Source organism: Micromesistius poutassou (assembly GCF_964030765.1).
Source record: "Micromesistius poutassou genome assembly, chromosome: 13".
Taxonomy (NCBI): Eukaryota; Metazoa; Chordata; class Actinopteri; order Gadiformes; family Gadidae; genus Micromesistius; species Micromesistius poutassou.
In genome coordinates this window covers 13,655,876-13,683,339 of record NC_140283.1, presented here as the reverse complement: position 1 = coordinate 13,683,339, position 27,464 = coordinate 13,655,876, and the positions used below count along the sequence as shown (strand labels likewise).

Below are 27,464 nucleotides of genomic sequence, written 5' to 3'. Positions count from 1 at the left end.
GAAATAATATACATTTAAATTAAATTTATATGAGAAACAACTCGTCTTTAGAAAGAATGTGTGCGCATTTAGACTTGTATAACGTATACAGTGACGTGCCCTTACTTTCAGTATTGAGCAACTATCGCGATGCTAGAACGAGGTAAGCCCAGAGGGAGAACGAGGGGGGTAGCTAAAGCAAGCTAGCGTTCCGTCACAAGTGGTATAGTTGACTAGATTTGCGTTCATTTGATTCCGATAAGCCCCATATCATAATAACGACCAGGCTCGCCGATGACAGGACATATCTAGGAACAGTTGTATTTCGTTAGAAAATGGCTTCAAGCAATCGTTCTCCGAGGGAAGAAGGGGAGCTCGAAGACGGAGAGATCTGTGATGATGACACCGAGGAAAATATGCCTGCTGAGCTGGGCGGCGGTAGGCCAAGCGTTGATTCTTCTAGGAGGCAAAACCACCAACATTCACATAATTTGTTGCCTCTAATGGGCCTGGCACACCCGCCACACCCGCCACCAGAGTTTCGACATTTAATGCCATTCGACTTCGGACCTCATTTGCTCGGGCCCTTCCCCCCGAGCCACCGACAGCAATGTGGGCCTAGTGGGCCTGATCGACCTCCCCCACCGGGGCTTGGTCCACCGCACATTGACGTGAACCAACGATCAGGCTTCTGGGAACGAAGTCACAACGCCTTGGGGAGGTATAAGCACAGGGCTGTTCCGCCTGGGGGACGCGACGACTGGAGCAGAGGAATCTGGGGAGAAGGCGGTGGAGCAGGTCGCGGTACGGCTAATCTGAGACCCCCATCTGAACGTTACGGACCTGGAGAGCTCCACCTCAACAAGAACGAATCTCCTCCTAGAAAACGTATCCTTTTCATAACATATGTGTGAAGGGGACTCTGCATTTTGAACTTAAAATGCCTTGTCTTACTACTTGAGATAATCTATAAAGGGCATTAATGGTTGGTTAGCTACTAGGGTGAAAGTCTGGTGGTCCCATCAATGGTTGGTTAGCTACTAGGGTGAAAGTAGGTCTGGTGGTCCCAGCACGAGCAGGGTTTTAGACAGGGTCAAGGTATCCCGATCAAGGTTTTATTTATATGTAACCTATTTTTACTTTCTCCAACTTTAAAAACGTTAGACCAACATTTTTAGAAATGTATTTAGAAATGTTAAACGCAAGATATGTATATTATATAAACACAAACTCAAGAGTCTTCATGTTCCTTGACGACTTTGTTGACACAGTAAAGCCGCCTGGGCGGATTCAGGTGAGAAAACCAGGGCACAGTGTTGCGAAATCCGAAAACGTGATGGACGAGAGCTTTGAGGATCTGCTATCAAAGTATAAGCAGATCCAGCTGGAGCTAGAATGCATCCGGAAGCAGGAATCCAAGGCCCTAGAACCCAGCGACTCACCCTCCAGAGACCAGCCGCCACCAGAGACTCTTGCCAATGTTACAGTACAAAGAACCGAAGCAGAACCCGCCAGTATTCAGAGTCACAGTGCCACCGAGGAGGCGTCCGACCCACAGAGGACTGAGAAGAAAGTATTCCAGGCTTTCAATCTCAAGCCCTTGCGCCAAAAGCTGCTCACTCCTCTCGAATTGGACGCACTGAAGAAGAAGCTAGAAGAGGAAAACGGTGTTGGACAGGAGGTGGAACAGGGGCAAGCTCAGCAGACAGTTGTGAAGGACGGCCAGGAGGGCGACGTGGTTCCAGTCCCTGCTTGTCTCAGAGGTTTGTTACCATCTCACCACACAGGTGTCCTGTTGTCTGTTGATCACAGTAGCTGTTTATCTGAACATGTTGACCTTGACTGGCTGACGACTTGCCACAGAAAATGTATATATAGGTTCTTCTCGAAAGATTCATTGGGCTCTAGTTAAATTAGACTTTGAAATAGCAGGATACGATTAGTCTTTTATCTCCAAATTGGGAAATCATGGAGCCATTGTGATGCCTTTACCCCGGTAGGCCTAACATCTCTGCAAATGCTTTTATACAAGATGTCTTTAAAGTTAAGAGATTTAGCAGCTACTAGATAAAGCCGAACGACTGAGTGATTAATCAACAGGTAAGGTCATTGAATTTGATTTGTCCTCGTAGGAAATGGAGAAGGCCCCAATCATGCAGAAGCAATGCTTCCTGGAGAAGACCTTATTGTGCTGGATGAATGTTTCGGCTGTGCAGAGGAAGAGGAGCACGGAGACCCGGAAAATAATCCAAACTTCAGCAGAGAGTTATCCACGTCCAGTGAAGACTCAGTAACTTCACCTGATAAGGTACATGGTGTTATAACTTATATATTAATATTAAACATATATAAATGCAGCTTACAGATGCAAAGATAAGTAATCATGTCTCTAATTGTATAATGTTCAATAGTTTTGAGTCATTTGATGTTGAAAATCAAAGAATGTTAATGTTAATGAATATGTAATAAAGTCGACTCGTCCAATTGTAACTAACGACCGCTGCCGATTGTGTCCCACAGCCCGGTCTTCCCAGGAGGGTGGAGGAGGAGGAGCTGTCTGAAATGCAGCTCAGGCTCCTGGCGTTGCAGTCGGCCAGTAAGAAATGGCACCAGAAAGAGCAGCAGGTCATGAAGGAGAGCAAGGAGCGCATCACAAAGGCATCTCAGGTAGCGATGATGATGGGATAATAATTGGGATTGTAATAGTCATTACATACTCCCAGCAGCCATAATAGTAATTAACGTTATTTGGTGACATTTCCACTTGCAGGACAAGAATTTAGGCGTGATCCCGGGGAATGCCACCCTTGGAAGGCCCAGAGTCACTACTAGGTCTGCCTCCACCGCAGCAGCAGCGGAGAGGGCCAGGACGAGGGTCATGCCCCTGGAAAGGGCCAGGGAGAGGGCCCGGTCTGTAGCAAGGACCGCTGCCACCAGGCCTGCAGTTAGGACCCCTGGCAGGCCTGCTGCCAAGCCCGGGCTCAGGCCTCCTGCTAGACTCATGGACAGGGACCGGGGCAGAGCGAATCTCGCAGAGAGAGAGCGAGCCAAGCCTGTCTCCAAGTTGGCCGCAGAGAGAAGCAGAACCCCAGGCAAGGCTCCCTTGGCCAAGAAGATGATCAGCCCAGGTGGGTCCTGACCTCTCCTTACCTCCTGTAAAAAAACAAAAACAAAAAATCAAAAATCACAAAAAACAAAAATCGCCCTTCTATCACCGTCATATTACAGTCAAGATTATTATTTTTTTTTATTGTATTAGTAATATATTGGAATAGATTATGCAGATTTGTATAAATTCTGCCTATTCATTTGAATGGATTCTGTCCAAGTCAGACTTTCCATCTATCGGACTTCCCTTCCCATTCCATTAATTTTGTGATTTCCGACATTGGGTCCGACCGCACATAACCACAGCTGACCACCATGCCTCTCTCCCAGGTTCGTCGGCCAAGCAGGCGGCCCGCAAGCAGCAGCTGCGCACGTGGAAGCTGCAGCAGCAGAGCGAGGAGGAGAAGCGGCGGCTGGAGGACGAGGAGCGCAGCAAGCGCGAGGAGGAGATCCGCAAGATCCGCGACCTGTCCAACCAGGACGAGCAGTACAACCGCTTCATGAAGCTGGTCGGGGGCAAGGCCCAGGACCGCAGTAAAGTAAGACCGACTGATGACTTACCACCATATACAGTAATGTAAACTGTATGAAGGGCCGCTACAATGACGGCCTCTGTATGCCGTTGTAGTAAAGTGTGAAAAATGGCATGCAACCCTGTACTAAGATGGAGCTCTGCCTTGTTTGTTCAGTCGAAAGACAGGGAACACAGGAAGTCGATGAGCAAGCAAGGCCTGGATTCCTCGGGTAACCTCTACCAGTACGACAACTATGACGAGGTGGCCATGGATACAGACAGCGAGACTGGATCGCCAGGTGAGTTATTTTGAAGTCCCAAGTGTATGGTCCAATTCTGACGTAGTGTCCGGGTGCAGTCCTATAATGTTTTCTACATGTCTCTCGACAGCCTCTTCGCCGGCGCACAATCACCTGTCCACGGAGTATCTCACTTCCCTGTCTTACTTGCCCTGCTACCCCGCAGACTCGGCCCACTTCGGAATGGTACGACCCCAATGCTCATAATGGTTCAGTCTGCTTTTGTCAGGGCCTTCCATCTCCAAAAGGACTGTGATAATGTTTATTTCCATTTATTCTAAGGCCTTCTCATGGAACTAACTGATTATAGTACATCAAATGGAAGCTACCGAACAGTCTCCAAACCACTAGGTGGAGTGTGAACCAGTTGTGATGCTACTGGCTCTTCATGCTTTTCCTTTCTCCGATTCTATGTAGAACTTGGTGCAGCAGTTCCTCCCCCACATGCTTCCCGGTGTTCCTCCCCCGCCTCCCCCTCCGGAGGAGTCGCTGCCGCCCAAACCTCCGTTTGCGGATGAGGAGGAAGAGGAGGAGATGCTGCTCCGGGAGACGTGTTTGATGTCCATGGCCAACAAGAGGGTCCCTGCGCCGGGGGTATGACGCTCTCTCTGTCTCTGTTAGATATGTGAGGTTGTCTGTGTTTGCTTTCCCCCTCACACCCTCAACTCTGCAAGGCAGCAGCTCTCTTACCAGCTTTAGTTATAGGTGACTTGATCAAAGACGCTGCATATGCCATTGGAACCAAATCAGCCATTTTGAAGTATTTTACCCCTAGATCACACCTCCAAATGTCTAATGTCTCCCTGTACTATTTCTCTCTCTCTCTCTCTCGCTCTATACAGGAGGAGAGCCCCGAAAGCGACCCTCCTTCTCCTAAAGCTCCGGTCCCTGTTGGACTCCAGCTACCATCCAGGGGCAACCTGAGCATGGTCAACCAGAATACTGTGCCCCAAGCACGGGCGCCCAAGTTCAGCAGAGGCCACCACGTCCCCAGGCCCCCTCTTGTGGTATGACATTCTGATGGAATTATGAAAAATGAAAACCAAATTAATTCAAACAAAACTGGTTTTATTTTGTATCGAGACAAATTAATAGTGTTATTTGTAGGATCAATCAGCCGATCAATCGATTAGTATAGACAGAAATAAATTGTTTGATATCGATTAATATTGTAAGTCATTAATCAAGTACAAGTAACAAAGATTTGCTGCTTATTGTTTCAGTTTATTTCCAATATTTGCTTCATTGGTTATTACAAAAGTAATACGTCAGATAAAGCCATCCCATTTAAGACATCACTTTAGACTCGCATTTGTGTGAACTAGATATTATTCATGACATTTGAAAGACAAACTGAGCAATCAAGGAATCTGAAAAAGTATTGTTTGATTAATCAACAACTAAAATAAGTTGCTGCCCTTGTTATTTGTAATATTTTATTATTTTATACATTCAGAAGGGGAGAGCAGAATAAAAACACTGGGAAAAAAACTGACACTACATGGCAAGAGTCAAAGCCCTGTGTTCCTCTAGTGTGACGGGTAACCAGTGCGTTTGCTTCTGTCATGTCTGCTCACTGGTGCGTACTTGTCCCCTCTCTTCAGCTCCCCAGACACAGGCCGGTGGTGGTGCAGCTCCACGACTCAGACGACAGCGAATCTGAACCGGAAGCCTGCAGCTCCACGCTGTCCTCCTTTGGGTGCCTGGACCTGATGATCAAGGAGGCCAGGAGGACTGTTGAGGTGGGTGGCATTGTCCATCATCAATTTCAACCTATGTGGAGAATCACAGTGTAGGGTCAGGGTGGTTGAGTTTTTGATTTGATTGGCAAATTAGTATTTCTAAAGGTTTTGTTTTTGAATGGAAAGTGCCCGCCCGCTCCACTCTAAGTTGAGCTTCAGTCATAGTGATTTGTGGACGTCCTCTGTCATCTTCTAGGCGGCGAAGCCAAAAGCGGCGACCTCAGAGAAGGAGAACAACCCACTCAAAACTCCTGAGGCCCTGCCAGAGGCAAAGAAGACGGAGTACCGGAAGCTGAGGGAGGAGATTGCAAGGTATGGTGTTCTCATCTAGTACTGCAGTAGGCACTCCCACTCTTCCCCCTGGCAGAGCGTGAGTGTTGGTGTATGAAGCTGACGTGTGTGTGTGTGTGTGTGTGTGTGTGTGTGTGTGTGTGTGTGTGTGTGTGTGTGTGTGTGGTTCTGGTCCCCAGCCGGGAGAAGCAGCGGCTGCTCAAGGAACCGAGCCACAGCCCCATCGGATCAGCGTCCCCGGCGGCCTCTGACACCGAGATGGACACGTCCTCCAGGGCTTCGGCTGAGCTGCACCTCTCAGCCGCAGAGAAGAAGCTAACCAAACACAGGTGCGGCCCTGTGCTCCTGATTTCTGCGAGTGTTAAATCTTCAGAATAAATGGAAAATGCAGCAATTTTGCAGCAAGAACATATGGAGGTTATTCCTGTGGCAAAATAGTATTTCTCCCTACCCGTGTTCAGGGGAGAGAAAAAAAAAGAGCATAAAATTAAAAAAAAATTATAAATGACCAAACAAAAATCTCCTTGCTCCAGTTAGAAAAACAGGCATGATTTGTGTCGTCCCTCCCAGAGCCATCATGCAGAAAGACGAGGCCATCTTGAGACAGTTGCTCCAACAGGAGCTGAAGAAACGGGAGTCTCTGGCTGCTGCCGAGGGCAAAGTGGCCAAGCTGAGGGAACAGCTGCTCGCCTCGGAGAAGATTGTCAGCGCCAACCTCACTCTGCTCAAGAAGCTCCAGGAACAGGTGGGGGAAGCCTCTCAATGCACAACACAAAAATAAGTGTTTGCACAGCCAAAAGTGCAACCTTGGTTTGGTGCATGGATACGATCCTCTGTCCCATGTCCCTCGGTGGTTCCACGCTATAACTTCAAGCACTGCATTACATTCCTCCGTCATCTTTTTATAATGAACCCAGAACGAGATCCCAATAAAACGGCATGCTCTAGCTTTTCCCCCGTACCTATCCACTATGCTCTGCCTTTCCTCACGGCTGTGCTACCGTCCTTCACCGTGGTGATGTTGCATTTGCTCAACGCGTGACCTTTCCGACCTCTGTAGGTGCAGCGTGTGGAACACCGCGTGGCCATAAAGAAAGACCAGGCGGGGAAACTGGAGAAAGAGTTGTCTCAAGCCCAGATGGCTGCCGGGAGAGGGATTAAGAGGAGGCTGGAACCCAACCACTCAACGGTAAACCTCACCCACTTGTTATACAATCGTGACAGGGTGGTCTTACAATGTCTGCATTGGTTTGGAGATTGAGTACATGTGTGATCACAGGATGTGATTGGACTGTTTTGTATTTCTAGTGAACATTCAAGTAAAACTTCTCATGTCATTCGTGCTCCTCAGTCCGGGAAGCTGTCCCGTCTGGACGGCACCCCGCACGGCGCCGGCCGCCATTTCGCCGAGCTCATCGCCCAGAAGCAGCGGCTGCAGCAGCTGGAGTCGGAGTACGCCCAGAAGATCCAGAAGCTGAAGGAGACCCAGGCCCTACACAACCGGGCCAGCCTGGCTGAAGCCACGCGGGCCCCCACCCCTCCGCAGCCCCAGAGCCAGCCTCTACCGCCGTCGATACCACAGCCACAGCCTCAACCCCAGCCGCTGCCACAGCCACAGCCCACACCACCGCAGCCGCCGCCGCCGCCCTCCAGCCCCTTCGCCCTGCCCCAGCCCTCCCTGCTGGACCTCTCCCAGGACAAGCTGACCCTGGGCAACGAGGAGCTGCCCGATGAGGGTGAGGGGGAGCCGGCCCCCGCCGCCGGCCGAGGTGCCCGCCGCCTCTCCCTGCGCCAGTCCAGCACCTTCACCAAACCCAAGCTGGAGCAGCCGGGGTCCTCCACGCCTATTGCCAAGAACGCACCCACCGCCAATTTCACGCCCACCGGCAAGGACACGCCCACGGCCAAGGACACGCCCACCACCAAGCCGGCGGCCGCTGCCCCCGCGGGCTCCACGGGGCCCGCGCCGGTGTTCCAGGGGCTGGACGCTGAGGCCCTGAAGGCCCAGTATGAGCTGCAGGTGGAGCTGGGGGAGCTCCTGCAGAGAGAGCTGCGTAAGGCGTGGGAGGACGCGGAGAGCCCACCCGCTGGAAAGGTAATGTCTAAACTCTCCAGAGTTTCACCTTTTTAAAGGCCATTTTTTAATGACCTTGGATATTCTTCTGTTTACTATTGGTGAAATTGTAATCGGTGGTCATACTGTTTGGGCAACTACTTTATGAGCTTGTCTCTGGTCATTTCCTAACAACAAACTAGCTCTTCCACCGTACTTACTGTTGCGTGATGGTGTCTTGCTGTACAGGTTATGGTTGTGGACTTGGAGACGGTGACAAGCACATCAGCGTTGCCAGAACTGAAGCCAGTACCATTTGCACCATATCACAGCCCTCTCCTGGTGTTCAAGGCCTACAGGTACAGTAGTCTTTCTGTTGTTTTCATTGTTGTTTCGTGATGACAGAGCTTAGCAATTAGTCAAGGTTTCAGAGCTGTATTTCAATACCAGTAAATACTAATTATATTCATTGTGTTCATCTCTCAGGTTCAGCCCGTATTACAGGACCAAGGAGAAGTTGTCTCTGAGCTCAGTGACATACAGCAACACTGTGGATGCCAAAACCAGCTTCTGTCGTTTCGACCTCACAGGCACATGCAACGACGATGACTGCCAATGGTGAGTGTTCTTGTAAATGCAAAACGTATAAATATGTCAAAAAACATTGTTTTTATAAATAAATTGTTAGACCACAATTTGCATCACCTTTGTGCTGGGTTTTCCCCGTCCAGGCAACACATGAGGAACTGTATGCTGAGTGGAAACCAGCTGTTTCAGGATATCCTGTCCTACAACCTGCCTCTGATTGGCTGTTCAGAGGGCAGCTCAGACGATGATGTCAGAGTTTCTACAGGTTTGCCAAAGCTCTTTAAATTTGTTCCAAAGCATGTGCCTTCGAAAAAACATTAATCCCATAATACGGAAAATATCTTAAACTCTTCACTTTAGGAAATTATTTAGGAAGATATTTAAAGTAGCTATGAAACACTTGAAAGTATCTGTTGTCTTTAAATCTCTATCCAAAAATATCTACATTCTTGTTTGTAGAAAAGTATATCAAGAAGCTGTTTGGAGCCCCTACCAAGGACCGCATGGTAATCGACCAGAAAGCCGTGCTCCTGGTGAGCAAGGTCAACGAGAGCAAACGACATGGTGGGTCATCTAACCACACACATGAGGGCTGGCCCCAATACGTTATTTCAAGCTTTGAATAATTATAAGGTTGTCCGAACAAATATTTGAATATTCGGAGGAAAGCAAATTTGTGGTGCGTATCTTTCCCTGACTGAATTAGAGCCAACAGAGAACACTGCTGTTGAATCCTGTTTTTTCACAGACAGATCATTAAAAAAAAAAAAAAAATTCTACAGTGTTTTTTTGACAACATGAAATGGCAAAAACAGATTTATAACATATTGCTTTGTAGACACCAGTGGTATTCAGATTCACTCATCCGGTTTCGGTTACAGCTGAAATTGAGTGCAGCCTAAAAGTTTCAGAAGACTTTCGAAATAGGAAATTTTAAAATTGTGCAATGTTTTGATAAAACTGCATGCTAGGCCAAGCTCTACTCAATAGTAATCACACAATCGCTATTGTGGGTGACGGATTTGCATAGAACACATAGCTTCCTTTCATGTATATTAAAGAGCTATTTGGTATCTTTTGGCCTTGTTTAAACTTTGAAATGGTGCTAAATAAGGTAATTATTAAAACCCTTATAAAACTACAGAATACGCTTTTATTAAACAAACTAAAGCATTGATATAGTATTAATTGAATATAGAATTAATTGAATATAATTCTATTGACTATAGAATTGAGGCACGGCACACCTCATTTTAGAGACTGAATGTTTTATTTGGATAGAAATAGTTACATCCCTCTCTGTTTCTCTTCCTCCTAGTCCCTCCATTCACCACCTGTAAGGACGTAAGGAGGTGGAGGCCCAAGCAAGCAGGACAGAGGAGCTCTGCTCCTTCTGAGGACAGTGAGGAGGAGAGCCCAGGAGACGGTCCGGCTGCAGGGAAACATGGTGAGCACTAAACATTACAACTCTGCACTAAGCGCCCGGGTAGGAAGGTAGAGGTAGCAATCCTAATTTCTTCGTCATTTATTTTGTGCTGAGTGAAATGATTGGACAGGCTTATAACTTATAAGACCGGTGACAGCCAAAGATACCAGATTTGTCCAGAGACATTTTTTTGTTTATTGGTTGCTGTCGGGATGTTAAGAGAATTCCACCAAATATGAAGGAAATGCTTCTAAAACAAATTGCCTGCCCTTGCTGTATGTTATATATCGGAGTTCACTGTAGGTCGCTTCGGATAATAGCATCTGCTAAATTGACTAAATGGGAAACGGGAAAGAAACCAGTTTCTTTGTTCTTTCCTTCTTTTCATCATTAGACCTATCCCTCCCTGAGAGCTTTGCCTGGAGAACCAATCTTTTGTTTTATTTCCCCCCCCCCCCCCAGACGAGCGAGCCAAGAGCAGACTGTCGTCCCTGGACGTGTGCGTGGCACCGGAGGACAAGCGTTACTTCATCAGCGAGACGGACGACATCGCCAACCTGGAGAGCAGCGTGGCGGAGAGCCCCCGGGACGCCCAGCTCTGGATCAAGCTGGCCTTCAGATACCTCAGTCAGAACGACACGTGAGTTCAGCCGCCTGAGCCTCGATATCACTGCTTGTAACAGAAGGGGTCTGTTGATTTGGGAAATGTCTACGAATGATGTGCAGTAGATGTATCTATGTATTAGGGGCGTAACGCTTCCCGCAAGAAATAACCTACAGATGGGATGACACCCACGGTTCAGGCAGATTGAAATGCGGTACGACAGAGTTAAAATAAGCAGTGATATTGGTTAGAAACACAAAGATCGATAAAAATAAGATCTGGTCAGTAGAGAACTTACAGGTAGAGAATGTAGCGCAGAGTGCGAGAAGTTGTTGGATAAATCAGCCACCAACCTCAACGCACATTACTTATACTAGCATGTCAAACACGTTGAGCCATTTATAGCGACACCATCCAAATGCAGAGTGGGTCAGCGCCGCATCGCGTAGACTACTATGAATTTGAAACCATGAGTTCCAATGGGAGCATTAACACCGGCTGCATCGCGAACTACCAGCTCTGCTCAAAACCATGGCGTGCCACACAGCGCCATCCATTCGCATCCACATTAAGCACAGAACAAGACCTAATATGATGTGCGACTGGCTTTAACGCACGAGTGGAGCGAAGCAGGCTCGGATAAGCAATGCTTAGCGACAAAACCCCTTGGCATGTAAACGTAATTCAAACTGGTTGCGTTTATCCCCTATTCACAACAACCTCTCTCGCTGTATGTGCCCACCAGCCCTGCGTCAGAGAGCCTGGAGGCCGCTCTGAACACGCTGTCCCGCGCCCTGGAGGACAACAGCAACAACGCTGAGATCTGGTGCCACTACCTGTCCCTGTTCTCCCGGCGGGGCAGCTGGCAGGAGGTCCAGGAGATGTGTGAGATGGCCGTGGAGAACGCCCCCGACCCCCAAGTCTGGTGGAGAGTGAGTGCCCCTAATAGCCAATAATAACATATATTACAGGGCTATAATATAAGTGACAAAATAAACTAAATCAGACTCTACACAAAATCCATGTTAAGTGCAAAAGTCAGATTTAAATTGGTTGGTCGTTGGTTGGTCATCATCTCCCCTCTCTCCCTCCAGTATTTGAACCTGGAGAGCTCCTTCGAGGGCAAGGACTACGTGTGCGACCGCCTGCTGCGCTTCCTCGTTGCCACGGTGACATCGGCCGGCGTCACAGAGAAGCTGTCCTTCCAGTTGCTGGAGGCACTGCTCTACCGGGTGGACCTGAACATCTTCACCGGCCGCATCGGTGGTGCCCTGGCCATCCTACAGGTGACTGACCTGACCACAGACTCTCCTATTGTCCTACTGGAAGTCGTGGGACATCTTCATAGTCATCATCCACCCTTCACCTACCCATTGCAGACTTGGAGCCTGATTGCCTTTACCAGGGTGGTTAAGTACTAGACTTTCATGATTAAGAGGGCCACAATTTTTCATCATCACCATCAGAGGGCCACATGAACACGCTCTTCACCTAATCGGATATGAGAGAAGCTACAAAATAATTCAAAATAAGAACAAATTATGTGTTGATATGTCTGTATCAGTGGTGGCTGGTGATGTTGATGTGGGGTAGTCCTGGTAAATTGGTAAAAAATCCTTGGTAGATGTGTTTTCCTGTCTTCTGGTGCATTTTGGGGATGGGCACTACCTAAAAAAACATGTAGATTCATAGCCTATGTATGTTAATTGAACCAACATTCATTTCATATTTTCCATGCTCAAATGCCATTTTTAACATGTCTATAATCTTGTTAAATGACAAACACAACAAGTTTGTTTTAAAAGCCACATGAGTGATTCTTATTTTTTTCAGTGCAAAGGGTTCACATACATCATTATTCAATGATGGCACAAAACTGAAAAACAGTGGCCCAAAATGAAGTGCAACAACTAGCATTATATTCAGTGCAGTTGTAGTAGTGGCGACTTGATTTAAATCTTTCATGACTGATATTGTTTCTAAGCAAACTAGACACATCGGTTTGCCTTTGAATTCTATGAAAAGATACTCTGCTTCTTATCTTGACTGAAAGGTACGGTTTTTGTTGATCGAGTTTTCTGTTTTCAGTTTTTTTTATTTTATTTATCTTAAATTATCTGCGGGTCTCACAGAGACCCGCAGATCGCCAGGGTCGCCAGTTGCCCATCTCTGTACTAGACCATAACTAGTTCCTGAAGAGAAGATGGGTCATATCTTAGTCATGTTCTGCTACTGAATGACACTTATGTCCTAAGTTCATATGGTTCAGTATAAGCCTTGGATTTGATCGGTACTCTGTACGCTCTGCAACTAACCGTTTCACTTTCTTTGCAATGTTCAAAAGCCGCTTCGTCCCATTGCAAATTTTTGCAACGGGACAATTTTGCAACTTTGCTCTGTACTGCGCTTAATGCTTTAGCTTTAGTGCTTACTGCAAATGTCAGACATACCAAGTCTTTGTTGTTTTATATTGTGCCCATTTTGTGCCTTACTCTAGTGGTCTAGTTGGGCTCGGGAACACTGTTAAAAAGAGCAGAGAATAATCCCATGCTCCAAGTATAAACCTGTCTTCCTCCAAAGGCATAGGCATGTAATCTCTGTTTTGTTTGTTACAAACAGAATTCCTTGAAATCGGCCAGCGAGCGGTGCATCGCGGCACACCTCACGGCGAGCGACCGCACACTGCTCTGGCTCTCCTACATCCACCTGACGGAGTTCGACTGCCTGCCGTCCAGCCTGTACGACCCGGCCGCCTCGGGCCCCGGCCGGCTGGTCAGCAGGGAGCCCTTCCAGCTGCCCTGGAGGTCTGCTCAGGACATCAGCACGCCGCCCGAGATCCTGGTGGCTCTGTTCCAAGGTAACCGGCTCAGAGACATACCGGGAATGGGTTGGGTTGGTCATGGGGGTGGGAGTTGGGTTGACTAGGAGTTAGTGTGGCACATTATGTGCTGATAGTATGACTCCTGGCTGGCAAGCCAAATGAAGAATCAAGGGTGTAGGCTCATTCAAATCAAGGGTGTAGATTCCAAGGCCTGCCATTAGTTACCTGATCTAGGTTATACGATACAAAAAGGTGCAACCCCTGTATTTGCTCGGGCCAGGTTACCGTCATTACCGTCTAAGTTGATTAACCGGTTGGATGTGATACCTGGGTTGGGTTGGATTGGCAAACACCCAAACAATTGGTCTGCAGAGGATCTTCTTAGTTTGAATGACACATGAAAGAAGGGCCATTTAATGCTAATCCCAATCCCCGAATTGCTTCCCTGATCAATGCTTCAAGAACATTGGGGGGTTAGAGACAGAGGTCTGGCAGGGAGTACAGGATGAAGGGGAAACCATATTAACTCTGACAGAAATCAGTACATTCTTCTTCACAACCAAAAAAGTCGCCCTCTGCTCGTCTCCGGCATTAGGAAGTGTCGCACTTCACGCACCTGGATGGACTGAGATGGATTCCCTGAACCAATCAGTGAAGAGATGCCCGGAATGGTGTTAAATATGAATTGACTCATTCAGAGGCAATTCCATTGAGATAATCGCACTTGTATTCAGCTAGAGCCCGTTGTAAGTGGAGCATTAAATGAACGTTGTTTCTCCCCCTGACCAGATGCCATCCTTCAGTGCACGGACGACAAGTTGCCGGCTGCGGCGAGGGTGACGGCCTGCCTTCCTCTTCACACCAACCTCCTCTTCCTCAACAAGTTCCTTGGAAGGTCAGTCTTCCTTGGCTGCCATGCTAGGTTTCCAAGCCAGCGATGTTATTTCCTTCTTTGGCTCAGATCTAAATCGATTAAAAGTCCAATATCTAAATAAGTCACCAGATAAAAGAACGTCTTCAGATTGAATGTGTGGCGCTATTTATCATTTCATATATCAACCTATATCTTATATGTTCTCAAAGTCGGGTGGTCCTTTCTTTGTCCTATCCACCATGCGCTTGCGACTGATCTGTGTTTGTATTCTCTCGTTCCCAGGCTGGAGGAGGGGGTGCGGCTGTGTGAGCCCCTGCTGGAGGCGTGTCCCGTGTCGTGTGAGCTGCGCGACGCCCTGGCGGACCTCCACCACCGCCAGGGCAACGGGGAGCAGGCGGTCACCGTCTGGCTCCACGCGCTGGCCGAGTGTCCCAACAACGCACAGATCTTCTACCACACCTGCCGCTTCCTCATGGCCCAGGTGAGCGCCGCCTCCACCGCCGGTAACCCCCGGCAACCCATGCCATTTGAGGTTCACGTCCCACCGGAAGAAACCAGCGCCCTGTTATTATTTAAGTGGGAGCTTGAATGCAGACTATTCTTAAACTGTGTGTGTGTGTGCGTGTGTGTAGGACAAGCCCAGTGCCATCCCTCCCCTGTTCGGGGCGTTCTTCCTCTCCCTCTGTGAGGACGAGCAGAACCAGTTGGAGCCCCTGGACATCCTGCGGTGAGGGCTCTCCTACACATCTTTTTATAGTTCACCTTTAGCCCTCCGAAACCATGGCGACCATTTTTAAAGTCTTTATTTGTAAATATATTGTTTAGTTAGTTAATCATCTGTCTAACAACAAGGTTGCAGGTATTGACGGTGTGAAATGTAAAAATTACCCATCGCCAGTTCGAACCGGAAAGAGCATGTGCAGCTGTCTACCGACAGCGGTCATAGTGCCGGAAATGAAGTAGGCTGATCCCAAAGCGCGTGTATTGAACGTTTTTGTAATTATATTTTCCAGTCATATCCTTGGCCTCCCGACTTCAGTTATATTGAAGGGATCCATCATCAAGAAGCACCTGGAGGAGAAGCTCCTCCCACAGATGCCCTACCTTCACCTGATCCACTGGTGGGTCACTCGTCTCTCAGTCTTTCTTTCGTTTGTTCTCTCTTTAAGTCCTCCTACATTTCCTCCATATATTTTTCTCTCTCTCCTTCCTGTCCCCCATCGCCATTGTAACCTAACAACGTACCGTTCTGTGGTAACACGTCTGCTGTCTGCTCCTCCAGCCGCTGGCACTGGCTGCAGGGTTCCACAGAGGAGACCGCCAGCGCCTTTGAGCGTGCGCTGGGGTCGGCCATGCCTCTGGACCTTCTTCATAAGCTCTGGATGGAGTAAGTCCCCCCCCCCCCCAGCCCAACAACCACCCAGCTGGTTTAAAAAACACCTACACACTAGACTGATTGTGAACTGACCAACTACTAATCGGTACCCTAAAGGTGAGCTCTCTTTGTCGCTATGTACCAACATCTGTCCACAAAGAAGTCTTTAAACAATAGAAAAAAACGATAGTTTTTTACTCTTTCTGGAAAGAAAATATGATTTGAACAAGCCAATGCATTTGGTTTGCGACGTGGGGGCAACAAAAGGACTGGAGAAGGGTTTGGCCTCCTGGTGTGACTCCCGGTGTGACTCCCAGTATCACCCCTGCTTTGACTCCCGGTGTGACTCCTAGTGTGACTCCCCTTCTGACTCCCTGTCTGACTCCTGGTGCGTTCTCCTTGCAGCTACCTGCTGTTCAGCAGCTGCCGGCAGAACGGCGACCAGGCCCCCAAGCGGCACTCCAAGGTGCTGTGGGAGCTGGTGCACCGCTGCCTGGGCACCGTCCCGTCTCGGCTGGAGGTCCCCTTCAGCCCCGCCCAGTACTGGAGCTGCTACCGCTTCCACAACAAGGCAAGTCCACACCCCCCCGCCCCTCAGTAGCCCGGAGCCTTTATATTAGGATCACCTCCATGCCGTGACGAGCCAGTACTAGTGGCAGCTGACCAGTACAACCACAGTATTCTGCTAACCATCTTTTTGCAAATAACTGTATTTGCACATAATTCGATTTTGATTTCTTTAGTGTGGATGCAAACCACACTATTGTTATTACCCTGTACTTTACTAATAGTATTCTATATTTATATATTTTTTCTGAGAATAAAAGACTTGAACTATTGAACATCTTTAAGGCTTTAAGAGTACATAAATCGTTCATGTACCACCCAGTTTCCTAGTGACTGCATCGGTGTTATACCAGAGCACCTTCCATTGTCTGTTGGTTTTGTTGTGGATGTCCAGGTGGTGAACCATTACCTGGGCTGTTTGCTGCCATCCCAGCATGCAATGGTCCTGGAGAAACTTCGCTATGCCATGCCCAACAACGCTGAACTGGGCCTCAGGTTCGTCCTAGAACCACCAACATGCTGCTTGAGAGAAGAACCCTGGTTACTTTGCAAAGGGGAAATGACAAATGGTCTCTATGTACCTGTTAGCTACTATAGTTAGGTGTGTGTGTGTGTGTGTGTGTGTGTGTGTGTGTGTGTGTGTGTGTGTGTGTGTGTGTGTGTGTGTGTGTGTGTGTGTGTGTGTGTGTGTGTGTGTGTGTGTGTGTGTGTGTGTGTGTGTGTGTGTGGTCGCTCGCTTCACAGTCGAGAGGTTGCTGACCCGCTACCTTATACAATTCATTGCCGGAAGGCAACCCTGGAAATAATCGTTTTTTGTTAGAAAATGTTATAAAAGTAGTACTCTCCCTGGGTGCTCCTCCAGTTCTGTCCAGAGTCATGTGTGCGTGTCTTGTTGTCCAGCTGTGGTTGTGCTCCCGCTCCAGGTTACTCTACCAGGAGTGGCGGGACGGCGGCATGGAACACCTCAAGTTCCAGGCCCGCCTGCTGACCACCAGCCATCCAAAGTGTTTGGCCATCTGGAAAATGTAAGTTTGACTTTTTTTAAATTTATTATTCTGTCCCTCCCTCCATCTCTGTCTGTCTCCTAACGGTCTTAAAGGGTGGACAGAAAAGCCAATGCGCCTGAAAATAATGGCTCAAATAAATGCCGGGTGATGTCATATTGCAGTAACTCTGCAGGTGTGCTTCCATTGGGCCGTCTATTACGTGTATAAAAAAAAAAGTGTAAGACTCTTTCATTCCAATATCCCTTTACAATTTTGAATGGGCGCTGACCGCATGTTTGGGTTAGCCCTAACCAACTCTAGGGTTAGGGTCATTTTGAATGGACGCTGACCGCATGTCTGCTCTGTGTCTCCTGGCAGAGCAATCGCTGTGGAGTGGGAGCTCAAGGAGCGAGCTGAGGTAAGTCCAAGTAGCACAGGGGACGGGGGGGGGGGGGCGACGGGGCGGTGGTGGTGGCGTGCATTTGATAGTGGAGAAGGCAGCACAACATGACTGCTAGCGGGGGAGGCTTTGACGGGAGGTTGAAGCACCTGCGCTGTCAAAAGGATGTGACCCCGACACACCCGACTCAAATAAGAGTGCACCCACACTTGTTTCTTACGGCAGTTGAATGTGCATATTGTTCTTGGTCCACCGTGAACGGCGTTCTGCGCCTTCCAGAGCGCCCCCTCGCCCCAACAGTCTAATCCTCCTCCTCGTCATCATGGTCTTCGTCGTCCTGATGGGGGGGCCCCCCTGATGAAGGCCTGGGTGTTCACTGTCGGTAACGGCCGAGATTACAGGGACGTCTCTGCGTTGTTGTGACCAAACTGACACGCTGCTCCCCGTGCTACGGCTTCTTTCCCTTTCTCCATCTCTTTCTACAACTTTACCCTTTCTCTTTCTTTCACTCTTTCTTTGTTGAATTATTTGTTTGTTTCTTTCTTTCCGTCTTTGTTTCCATCTTTCTTTCTATCTTTTTTTCTTTGTTGCTATCTTTCTTTCCGCCTTTCTTTCTTTCTATATTTTTTTGTTTGTTTGTTTCTTCATTTCTTTCTATGATTTATTTGTTTCTTTTTTCACATTTTTACTCTTCCTTCCTTCCATTTCTTCTTCCTTCCTCTTCTTCTCATGTTTTTATTGCAGGTGCGTCTCCTGTATCGGCAGGTCCTCCGCCATCTACCGCTGTGTGCAGCCCTGTGGAAAGATGTAAATCTCTCAACACACACACACGCACACACAAACACACATATATTCAAGCAGTCATCCAGATGTTACACATACTGCACCTGCCTTCAAAATTCAGCTGCCTCTCCTTTTTGTTTCAGGTTTGTCTGTTTTTAACCTGCTTATAGTGTTGCTCTCTGATTGTTTTTTACTCCTGTTTTAAAGCGTGATTCACCTGGCTCCTCCTCTTCTTCCGTGTCATTCTCTCTCTATCATTCCCTTTTCTTTCCCTCGATCTCTCTCTCTCTCATTCCCTCTCTTTCTGTCTCTCTCTCTCTGCTCTCCAGCGCCTGTTGTTCCATGCGGCGGAGGGAGGTAATTCTGATAAGCTGAGGAAACTGGGGGACAGGTGTCGAGAGCTGGGAGTGAGTCTAAATGAGCCACTAAGTTTAGGCCCCGCCCCAACTCAGGGAGACGATACATGAAGCAGGCTGAACCCCCCCATCCCACCACCTCCCTCTCCCTCCCCTCCCCCCACACCCCCCCCCCCCACCCCACCCATACCATTTATCTTTAGTATAAACAAAGCAATCTCCTGAGATCTTTAAGGTTAGACCGACCACTGCCAAGTAAGGTAAAGCAGAATCAGAGTGGAGGGGGGGGGGGGCGTGGTGGTGGCTGGGAGGGGGGGTGACTCCCCCTCTCCTCCCCCTCTCCTCCTCCTCCTCTCCCCCCACCCCTCCCCCCCCCCCCCCCCCCCCCCCTCCTGCAGCCCCGCAACTTGCGGGCCAATGAGGGGGGCACCGCTTCGGGCACGGAGGCCAATGAACTTCCTCGAATTGTCAGAACTATCTTGGGCCTGCTAGTATCAGCCTCCCATCACGTACGTAAGTATAGTCCCTGCTTGGTGACTCAGCTGCCTTGTTAGCCTGTTGTTTTTAATTTCTCTTGTGTCCCCCCCCCCCCCCAATCCCCACCCCCACCCCCCCACCTCCTTGTTGCGTTTTCTGTATTGTATTGTCACTTGTGGGTTTTTGCTTTCTATTATCCTTTCTGCCTGGGTGGGGGTGGGTGGCGTTCGGATGGACCGCCGGCACCTCACTGTGGGTTGATTTCAAATACCGTGTGTGTTTTTTTAAAGGAGCTATCACCGCCCCCCCCCCCCAGCCCCTCCCCTCTCTGGTAGTGATGCTGCTGCCACTCTTTTTTTTTTTTTTTTTTCGTGCCGTGTCCATGGAATAACAATTGACAATTTGTCCAGCGTTTTTTAAGTAACCAAACAAGGGCGGGTGGGGGTGGGGGGTTGAAAATTGGCCGCTGCTAGTATTCTGTCATGGTATTTGTGAGACTGACGCCAAGACTGCACAATGCTGTGACTGTCGTCTACCAGCCGACCAATGGGGGAGGTCCTTTTAGACGAGCGGCACTAGTGGCCGGGCGGAAGAGCCGTTCATGAGCTCGTGCAATCCTTTTTTTTGTTTTTTGTTTTTTATTGTTTTGGTTGAAATTATATTATTAACGATGAAAAAAGTATTAGTCGGGAACGGAGGGCTCACTTCCTTCCAATGTTCTTTTTTTGTATGTTTGAAAATGTTTATTAAATTATTTTCTAATGAAAGTTTCGTCTAGTGTATTTATTTCATTTTGTTGCGCAAACCACATGCCGCAGAGTGGAGGATTATCAGGAAGACAGGTTTTATTACAGGTCATGTTAAAGGTTACATTCACCTTGGTACATTTGATGGCATCATTTCAGTTATTGCAGTCTTTTAATAGTCTCATCTCTCATTTATTTATTATATCTCAACACTGGCCTGGGAACGCCTCTGGATCCCCCCGTCAGAGCTGGTCAATGTGGCCCGGGAAAGGGAAGTCTGGGGCCCCCTGCTTGAGCTGCTGCCCCCGCGACCCGACCCCGGATAAGTGGATGAGGATGAGGATGAGGATCTCTCATTTAAGGCTGGTTTCATGTTCTGATGAGACCGCTGACCGCTGAACCTGTTAAACAATGTAACAATAGCCTTGATAAAATCTTAACTTTTAACAAGATCTTGGGAGTTTGGCTTGACAAGGGTTTTAATGAAACCCTTCATTCAAACGCTAGAGGAACTGCACAATGAAAAAATATATACATATACATATATATATACATATTTCTCATTCGTATTCATGGTCCCGTTAACATTTTAGTATGATCTTCTATCTGACCTAATGATGATGGTAGAGTCTACCGACTTATCTTTGCTAGGTATTTTAATGGTTAAACAAGGTCTATGAAAACCTTTTGTAGTTTCATGTTTTCATATCCCTTGAATTGTACCAACTCAAAATGAATATTTATTAAAAGTTAATGACAAGTTATGACCTTTTCCTAAATGATTAGTGGGTTGAGTCCATTCTGCCAAGACGACCCAAACTTTTAATAAAAACATCTTGAACATCAATTGCATCTCAAGGCCCATTGCAATGACTTCACAAGAATGGATTATCCTCTCTGTCATCTTGTCATGACAAAGTTAAACCAAGCGGACAAAAACACTTCTACCAGGAATTTTAAATTAAAAAAACCTTTTATCGTCCGCAATGAAACCCTTGGTTAATAAAGTCAGACAGTAACACATGAAAGTAATTTATATGAACCATGGAAGAGACGTGGACTGACTGGACACAAATTGCGAGGAAAGTTTATTAAAATGCAGTGACTGGAAACCTTGTGTACATTTCCCTTTGCTTTGGTTGTATGTGTGTGATCACAATGTGTACGTAGTTCAAGTCGAAACATTCCTTGAGGGAAAACATTTGGCTTTTATCACTCAAGATATTCTATTTGAACATGTCCCACACACATACACACATACACACACACACACACACACACACACAGCACCTAGAGCATAAAGTTGAGATTGACCTAGAAACGATTCGTTCTGAGGATAAGAACGCATTTGTGAGCAAGTCTGTGTACCAGGGAGGGGGCGGCGTCAGTGTTTCCCATCTCCAGGTCGGGCGACGTGTTGGTCTACCCCCTGCAGGTGGAGGAGCGTGTAGAGCAGAGGGTCCAGCACGGCAGGCAAGGCTGAGAGGAGGAGAGACGGGGACCCTCCTGGCGGCTGCAGGACGGGGCCGGTGGAAGCCACGACGGAGGAGGAGCCCTCGGCCAACCAGAGCAGAGCTTCGGCCGCGGAGAGCAGCGCGTTGGCCAGCAGCACGCAGGTGAGCGCGTGTGCGTGGGTCGTGACGAGCGCCGGCCGGGGATGCTGGGCAGCCGTGTTCCTGTATCCCCGGCGGCCGCGGAAGACTAACCCGTGGATGGCCGTCAGCAGCAGGTACCCGCCGCAGTTGAGGGCGACACGGGCCGCGGCGTCGGGTTCCCAACAGCGCGTCCGCCCTGTGCGGACGGAGCTGCTCTCGTCCCGGACGACCCGCATGGACGCCGTCAGAACCAGCATGGCGCTGCAGCACAGGACGACCACCACCAGGACGGAAGAGGCAGCCCCTAGCAGCCGCTGCCGCACCCCTGGAGTCGCCGGCTCCCTGGAGGCCCGGAGGTTCCTGTGCTCCCACGCCACGGCCGTCATCAGGAGCACCACGCAGGCCTGGGAGGAGAGCAGGAACACCAGCTCCCCCATGGTGAGACGCCGCCACCGCCCCCCCCAGCACGGGGTCTGCAGACCGGGGAGATCCGTGGCACTCTGGAGGTCCTCTGCCAGGGCCAGGCCGGCTCCACAGAGCCCCGTGAGCAGGCGCAGGGAGAACAGGGCGGCCAGGAGGAGACGCTGGGCTGCGGTGGTTCTACACACAGCTCCGGGTAGGAGGACCAGGCTCAGAGCCAGGCAGTTGAGGGCGACGGAGGGGGTGAAGATGGCCCAGACACAGAAGTGAGCGATCCAGGGAGGAGACGAGCCCAGCGGGATCTGGAGAAGAAGCCCTGGAGAAAAACAGAGGGAGGGAATCTTGCTGTCGCTGAATAACATCAACAACATAACATCAACAGCTGAAATGTGCAATCGATTTTCTTATTTGTAGATTCTCCTAATCTACAAATGAATTGTATCAATTTAAAGCAGTTTAGTGCTTTGTTTATGAGATTCGATTTTGTCTACATTTGACTGCGTTTACACAGCCAACAACCCTCGGATGCTGTGGTTTCTGCGTGGTGCCTTTGTTCTAGTGTTCAGTGTTTTAACATGAGCCTGGAGGGACGGGGTGATGAGCAGGCTTGAGTTCTGCTCTCCATACCGTGATACTGCGCTGGCCGCATCTCCGGGTCGGTGAGCTCTCTCAGAACACCGTTTCCTTGTCAGGTCATCGAAAAACATAGAAAGAATCATAGATTATTCTCTTAAAGCCGAGGCAGGCAATGTATTTTAGCAGCATTTCTGTCATATTCGTTGGAATTCACTAAACATCCGGACAGCAATCAATCTTTTTGCTTGGAAAAAAGAAAATACACTATCTGTGGCTGTCGTAGGCCTGTAAGAAGATTACCAGTCTGTCTGTCAACAGCAGGGTTGCGTTGTTATGTCATTGTCATTGTAAAGAGAGAAAGCGGAAGAACGCAGGTTTGTGAAAATAAATACGCAAGAAAAGTTGCTCCGCAATTGAGAGGACGAGTCAAATCGAAAACAGATATTCTCACTCCATAAAGGCTGAAGAATAGCTATGCCATCTTCCTTGCCGCACCCTTAAATGAGAGGTGAGATTTATGGAGTTTTTAATGGGATTAAGTGGATGCTTGTCTTTGTGTGTGTTTTTGTGTCTCATACCGTTCTCTCTCCTGCAGGGGCCCATGGGATAGGGCTTCCCAGGCCTGCCACAGGGCCGCACACAGCACTGGAGGCCCACTGGCATCTCTGCTATTCTGGGAACCAAAACAATATCCAGGTAAGTTTAACACCAAACACCCCTGGCGCGCACACAAACGGACTGGGATGGTGTAGGGACAGTAATATGACCTGTGTCCAAGCCCTCCATACGGTAGCCACCACATGCTCTTCACCTGCTTTATTAGTTATAGTCCAAACGTAGATTTAATATATTAGATCTAATCTTTTATGTGTGTCCACAAAGTTTCACGTTTCTGCGTCGACCATGAGCCCAACAGTTCCCCCCCTGTGTGGCCTCACTCAAGAGATCTCGGTCTCCCAGCCAGCAGTACCTGAGGAGGTGGGGTGGCAGGGGGCCCCTTCGCTCCTGGTTCCCGGCCAAAAGACGGGTGAGGCCTGATAGCTCCTCCCCCCGGGGGAGGTGGGAGAGCCGGTTGAAGGAGAGGTCACTAAGGGGGGAGAGGGTCGTAAACACAGAGAGAAAAGGGTTGGGGTGCTAGGTCAGCTTAAAAAGGCCAAGATCATTGTGATTTTGATGTCTTGCATGTAAAAACATAAAACACAACCTTCATAAAAATAAAACGAGGGGTCAGAAGTCTATGGAATAAATAAACAACATTTATTTTATTTTTCTCACAAAAATCTATTAATTTGGCAAATAGGGGAAAACTATTTCACATGAGAAAATTTGTACTAACAAATTTGTACAATCGGAAATCTATTTTATTTGTGCAAACTGTGTGTGCGTGTGTGTGTAGAGCTCGTCACTCACAGCGTGGAGAGTGCACTCATCTTCCGGAATGTTCCAGTCCGTATTACATGGATGGAGTTATACCGCAGATCACTGTTGAACAATACAATTGTGTATTGTACAAACACAACAAACATACAAAGCAACAACATAGCACTAGTACTTTAACTATTATAACTACTACAACAATTAGAATTCTAATGAGGTGGCTATCCACAAAACAACAAACTAAAAAATATTACTCCTACTATTCCAACAAAAACGTATAAACGATAACAATTTGGCTATAAATATCACTATGACTATAATTAACCACTGCTTATTCGCAAAAATAATAATATTGACGGCTTACATTTTCTGTATATTCCTACAGTCAGTGAAGCAGGGTAAGGACAGGATGCGGTTGTGTGACAGATCCCTGCAGACAGACGGACATCACAGGACACACACCGCACGTCATTTAAAGGAGACAACACACACTAAGTAATGTGAATTGTTCACATTGATGGTTTCCTGTCTCTGTTAATCCATCATCTTCAAACGACCCGGTACATTAGAGAAGGAGGCGGAGTCAGACTTACAGCTGCCTGAGGAGGGGCAGGTCTTCACACAGGCTGCTGGGAAGTTCTGATATGTGTGTTCCAGAGATGGAGCTAAACGAAGCATCAGATCATTAAGACCATACATATATATATATATATATGCATATAATACCAAGAAAATGTAATAAATACATATACGTATATATATATATATAGCAGTTATGTAATTTATATATATAGCAGTTATGTAATTTATATATATATATATATACATAAGTAGTACATAACTGCTATTTCTACATTTCTACACACAAAACATTTGTCTCATTGTATATCATATTTCTAACAGCCATGTGCCTATCTGATATTTATACTTTGTTTAATATAGTGTCTGTTTCGTTTTGAGACGTGTGTTTATACGTAGGGTTTTGACCTCTGGTTGGGCGCAGATGTAGTTATGCTTACAGGGATTTCATACTGCTGGTACCAGTGAGGTCGGGGAACCTTGTGATCAAAGAGGTTCCGCTCAAAGATCTAAGGAAAAAAAATAGGCTGTAACATGTTGTTGTTGTAGTACATTCAACCTTATTTTATTAAAACCAACATTGAAAAATTTATTGAGACATAAAATGCTTTCCAATGTAACTACTGTATAACATGCAGCTCATGTGTCAGTCAGGCAGACGGACAGACGGGCAGACAGAATGATTGTGACCTACAGTGTGAGAAGCTGAGGAAGTTTCTGGAAGCTGGTTTTTCCTATCGCCTGAACTGGGTTGTGATGGAGGTTTCTGGAGGTTCAAAGAAAAACAGAAAATGACAAAATATTGCAGTTGTAGCATAAAAGTCATTTTATTTATTTATTTAAGTTATTCATGGTACGCAATTTTTCTGAAATTCAAACCAACTCGATCTGAACATCAGCACACTGAGCACACACTCAGGACTTGGGAACCTTGGTACAGGATTTTTTTTTTGTACTTTTTCCTATTACTGAAAAATAAATATAAAATCCCTTACATTTGCTCTGCTGTGCCTTTCAGTGTAGTTTTGTGATGTTTAGTGTAATGTTTTTAAGATTGGAGAATGCAAAAATAGAATAGTAGAATATAATAATATCTATAATATATTATAATAAATGTATATATTTAAAATAAGGATAAAAAAACGTTTATGTAAAAATACATTTCAACTAACGCTTCCTTCATGCCTGAGCCACCACCTTTTTACCCATTGCAACATCATACATATTTCAACATATACCGTTTGTTCATGATTAAAATGTTTTTATTTTATCAGCATTATTTTATTTAGATATAGGAATATACACCTGAGGGACCACAGGTGAGGAGCTAAAGAGCCAGATGCAGCTCCAGAGCCCAGGGAGCCTGGTTACTCACATTGTCTCCAGGGAAGGGTTTCCAATGAAGGCATGTTCTGGGATGGTTTTAATATGGTTGTTATGGAGATTTCTGTGAAAGAAACACAGGCTTATATGGAGTCTGGATTTGTCACGTGACTATATACAGTACATATCTATTTACCATCATAATGTAATGTTCATCTCATATGTGATTTGTGTGTGTGTGTTTGTTTACATATACTTCTGTGTGTGTATTTATCTATGTGTACATGTGTGTGTGCATGGGTGAATGGGTGTGCGCACTTTGTTAAATCCATGCGTGTGTGTGTGTATGTCTGTGTGTACATGTGTGTGTGTGGATTGGTGTGCGCACATGGTTGTGTGTATGTGTGTGTGTGTGTACATAGCAGACTCACAGATCACGAAGGCTGGGCAGAGCCCTGATGACAGTAGGAAAGCTGTCCAGTGTATTGGCGCTCATGTCACTGCAGAGACACACAAACTCATGCTACTATCAATACCGCCATTAGCACTATACTACCTGTACTTTTACTTACAATAATTGATACTGCTATTATAACTGCTATATGACAATAATAGGCTATGAGTTATGTCTTATACTGAAGTGAATTATTCAGTAACACTTTATTTGAAGGTGTCTACATAAGAGTGTCATGACGCTGTCATAACTATGACATATGACAACTATGTCATATGTCAACGTGTCAACTTGTCATGACCAAGACAAGTTCTGGTAATGTCACTTTGATTAATGTCAACTTGTCATAATCAAGACAACCCAAACAATGTCAACTTATCATAACAACCAAATGACACTTAATGACCAAAGTCATAAACGTTTATAACATGTTCATAACGTTTATGACAAGTTCATGACAGTGTCATGACACTCTTATGTAGACACCTTAAAATAAAGTGTTACCAATTATTCAACCAAAAGAATCCATAACATTTCTCTTTTTTGAATCAGACCATACATGTCATTTCCAATTAAGTCAATTCAGGTTTATTTGTTCAGCCCTTTATCCCAGTCACAATGGGGCATCACAAGACCTCCTGTGAAGGTCTCCATCACATGGCCTGAGCCCTACACCACATCCTTCGCACAGCACTCTCTTACCAAAACACACACACACACACACACACACACACACACACACACACACACACACACACACACACACACAAACACACTTATCAGGATGATTCACATATGACTCCCTGTTCCAACAAAGTGTCTTATTGGCCCTAAAAGGTACAACTGTGGTTTATGACTTCCTCTCTATTTTCCCCCTTTCGACTTGAGTTGATTGTACAGTATAGTGGGGGTTAGAGCATAGTGGTGTTTCTATCTGGCCTTATAAACAAGTAGGGGACAAGGATGTCTAATGAAATAAAGGTGCCAAGATTTTCCATTGTTCAGTTTGCGAAAGAAAACACAATTTTGTGATACATTATTTAATTACTTTGAGTGTATGCCTGTACTTATTTTTTGTTTTTTATGTTCGGGTTGTCGTGTCGGGAAAAGTGTGCGTGCGTAAAACAGCGGGTCATTCCATTTGGGGGATG

The 27,464-nt window shown here is 47.0% G+C and overlaps 1 protein-coding gene across 1 annotated transcript; it reads left to right on the top strand.

The window, feature by feature from the left end:
- The first annotated feature begins 171 nt into the window (after nucleotides 1-171).
- Nucleotides 172-20,003, top strand: zfc3h1 (zinc finger C3H1-type containing). Its single transcript, XM_084477590.1, has 36 exons — nucleotides 172-867; nucleotides 1,251-1,742; nucleotides 2,112-2,287; nucleotides 2,500-2,646; nucleotides 2,750-3,107; nucleotides 3,418-3,626; nucleotides 3,777-3,900; nucleotides 3,992-4,086; nucleotides 4,318-4,494; nucleotides 4,743-4,907; nucleotides 5,505-5,642; nucleotides 5,839-5,954; nucleotides 6,113-6,262; nucleotides 6,504-6,678; nucleotides 6,994-7,122; nucleotides 7,285-8,028; nucleotides 8,236-8,345; nucleotides 8,473-8,604; nucleotides 8,718-8,839; nucleotides 9,034-9,138; nucleotides 9,893-10,021; nucleotides 10,463-10,640; nucleotides 11,350-11,536; nucleotides 11,699-11,890; nucleotides 13,224-13,461; nucleotides 14,215-14,320; nucleotides 14,582-14,780; nucleotides 14,932-15,026; nucleotides 15,313-15,420; nucleotides 15,582-15,686; nucleotides 16,080-16,245; nucleotides 16,636-16,736; nucleotides 17,165-17,266; nucleotides 17,606-17,645; nucleotides 18,372-18,434; nucleotides 18,740-20,003. Exons 1-36 carry the CDS (start codon nucleotides 315-317, stop codon nucleotides 18,875-18,877), a joined length of 6,564 nt encoding a protein of 2,187 aa, XP_084333716.1. The 5' UTR covers nucleotides 172-314; the 3' UTR covers nucleotides 18,878-20,003.
- The last annotated feature ends 7,461 nt before the right edge of the window (nucleotides 20,004-27,464 follow it).